Consider the following 2,223-nt stretch of genomic DNA (forward strand, 5'->3'; position numbering starts at 1 on the left):
CAGAGGGGGGGGGGTTCAGTTTGACAGATAAATCAATAGATCCTAACACAGATGGGACATGACATGAAAAATCTTTAAAAGACCAGACAGTTTGAACAGCTGGGTCTGAGATAACAGTGGGGGGGGGGACAGGGGGGGCACAATCTGGGTAGTTGGGGGTAGATCAATGACAAGCTTGTTAACCTCTGTGTCCGTTCTCCAATCAGGTGAGAGAGGGAGAATAAAGGAGTGGGGGGAAGAGGGAGAGAAAATCACGAGATGGGAATCTCTGACCAAAACAAAGGTCTGTGGGAAGACGACGTCCATCAACACAAAAATGTCTGAAAATAAATCAAACCTATACAGTATTTAAGGAAATGTAATGATCTTCTAGTTTTCTATTTACTGGCTCAGTGTTGGCCTGTTTAGATCAACACCACCCTGAGGTACTCACAGGAATTGAAGAAAGAAACACAATTGTCCTTCATCCACCCTGCGTCTCCTTTTTTTTTAATTACATTTCCATTGCTATTTGCCACCTGGTGGAAGAGTTATCTGTTATGTCTGTCACGATCTCAACGACAGAGGGAGTCATCGACCTGGGTTCGATTCCCGGGCGGCTCACACACTGTCTGTCTTCATTTCAAATTGTTATCAACAAAGTATTCATCCATCTAATATAGTTGGACCTCGCTCTACTCTGCTTTTAAAACTCTTCAACTCCATCTACTGTCTGAGTTGTGTAGGTGCACATCAGTGAACATTAGCTCTTTAGTTTTAAAATGTGTCATACGGTCCAGTGCGTTTCATGAGTCACATGACCGACAAAAAACACTTAAAATTATAAAATTGCCACAGGAGTTTATTCCAATCATGTCACTGCAGCTAAGTGTAGGATATTTCTGTATGGTAAATATCATCATTTTATTTTTAATTTATTTTATATGTCGCAATATGTGAATTTTAACAATTCTTCTGTGATTACAGTGTAGTTACCGCTAGAGGTCACTGTGGCGCTCATAAAAAAGTTGTCAGCGCTACAGCTGCGCCTCATTCTTTCCACAAACGACGATGAACGTATTTTGATTCAACATACTTATTATGCTTACACTATTATTATTATTATTATTATTTTTAATTTGAAAAGTGAGAAACAAACGAATTCAACAGGAAACTAATGATGACTTTTTATTTTAATATCAAATGGAACCACAGGAAACACATCAGGATCAGGGTTAAAGTGATAGATGAATAAAATGTCACTGCAGGAAACTGTGTTTTGTGTAGTGTGTGTGAAGTGTGTGTGTCACTGTGTGTCAAGTTACAGTCAGGTCCTAAAGATAGGGACAGGACAGGGGTGTGTTGGGTGAGGAGGGGGAGGAGAGGAAAAGGGGAGACATGAATAATTTGGTTTCTCAGATGTTGGAAATTCATCGTCATCATATATTTTTTCTTTGTTTTTTTTTTTGTTTTTTTACAGTACACTGTACAATCCATCAGGACTTTCGTTTTTGTTTTTTTTCTTTGTTTTTTTACAGTACACTACAATCCATCAGGACTTTTCTGGTTTACAGGAACTCGTTATTTTTTCTGTATATCTGGAGAGAGTAAATAGTTTAAAAACAATTATGAACCACGTTTAAAAAAGTGTCCATTTCACACGTTTTCCTTTGTCTCTCTCCCCTCTCTCACTCTCTTTCTGGGTGACCTTGTCTCCATGTGACGAGCCTCTGTGTCTTTGACTTTTGGAGCACAGAAGAAGAAGAAGAAGATGATGATGATGATGAACGAGAGGGAGAAGAAGAAGAAGAAGAAGAAGAAGAAGAAGAAGAAGAAGAAGAAGAAGAAGAAGAAGAAGAAGAAGGGTGAACGAGGACGTGAGGAGGGAGGAATGAAGAGAAGAGGAAACTAGGGGAGGAAACGCGGAGAAAAGGGAAGCGAGGGGGGGAGAGGTGGTGGTGGTGTTGGTGGTAGTGGCGGTGGTGGTGGTGGCAGCAGAGGGGGAGGGAGAGGAGGAAGAGGGGGGAGACGGAAAGAGCAGAGAGCTGCGCTGGATGTAGCTCAAGCTGTGGGCCGGGGGCTGAGCGACCGAGCCCGGGCTGCTCCGCGGAAACATCCATGGGTGGCTGTGTCGGGAGCCACCACGACTCTTCCGGCAGCTTGAACGAGAACTCGGACGGTACCGGAGGGGAGCTCTGGCGCTCCGCGCCAACGAAGCTTTTTAAAGGAAAGAGGGGGAAAGAA

The 2,223-nt window shown here is 42.9% G+C and overlaps 1 protein-coding gene across 2 annotated transcripts in view; it reads left to right on the top strand.

The window, feature by feature from the left end:
• The first annotated feature begins 1,871 nt into the window (after positions 1-1,871).
• ubtd2 (ubiquitin domain containing 2) overlaps positions 1,872-2,223 on the top strand; it is an 11,293-nt gene continuing 10,941 nt past the window's right edge. Inside the window, exon 1 of one of the 2 annotated variants that reach the window (XM_008333254.3) lies at positions 1,872-2,167. In XM_008333254.3, coding sequence (XP_008331476.1) covers positions 2,098-2,167 — 70 coding nt within the window. In that variant the 5' untranslated portion in view covers positions 1,872-2,097. The remainder of the gene's footprint in view (positions 2,168-2,223) is intronic. The other variant, XM_017041733.2, reaches the window with a different exon arrangement.

The sequence above is a fragment of the Cynoglossus semilaevis genome, chromosome 19 (genome assembly GCF_000523025.1).
Source record: "Cynoglossus semilaevis isolate Cse_v1.0 chromosome 19, Cse_v1.0, whole genome shotgun sequence".
Taxonomy (NCBI): domain Eukaryota; kingdom Metazoa; phylum Chordata; class Actinopteri; order Pleuronectiformes; family Cynoglossidae; genus Cynoglossus; species Cynoglossus semilaevis.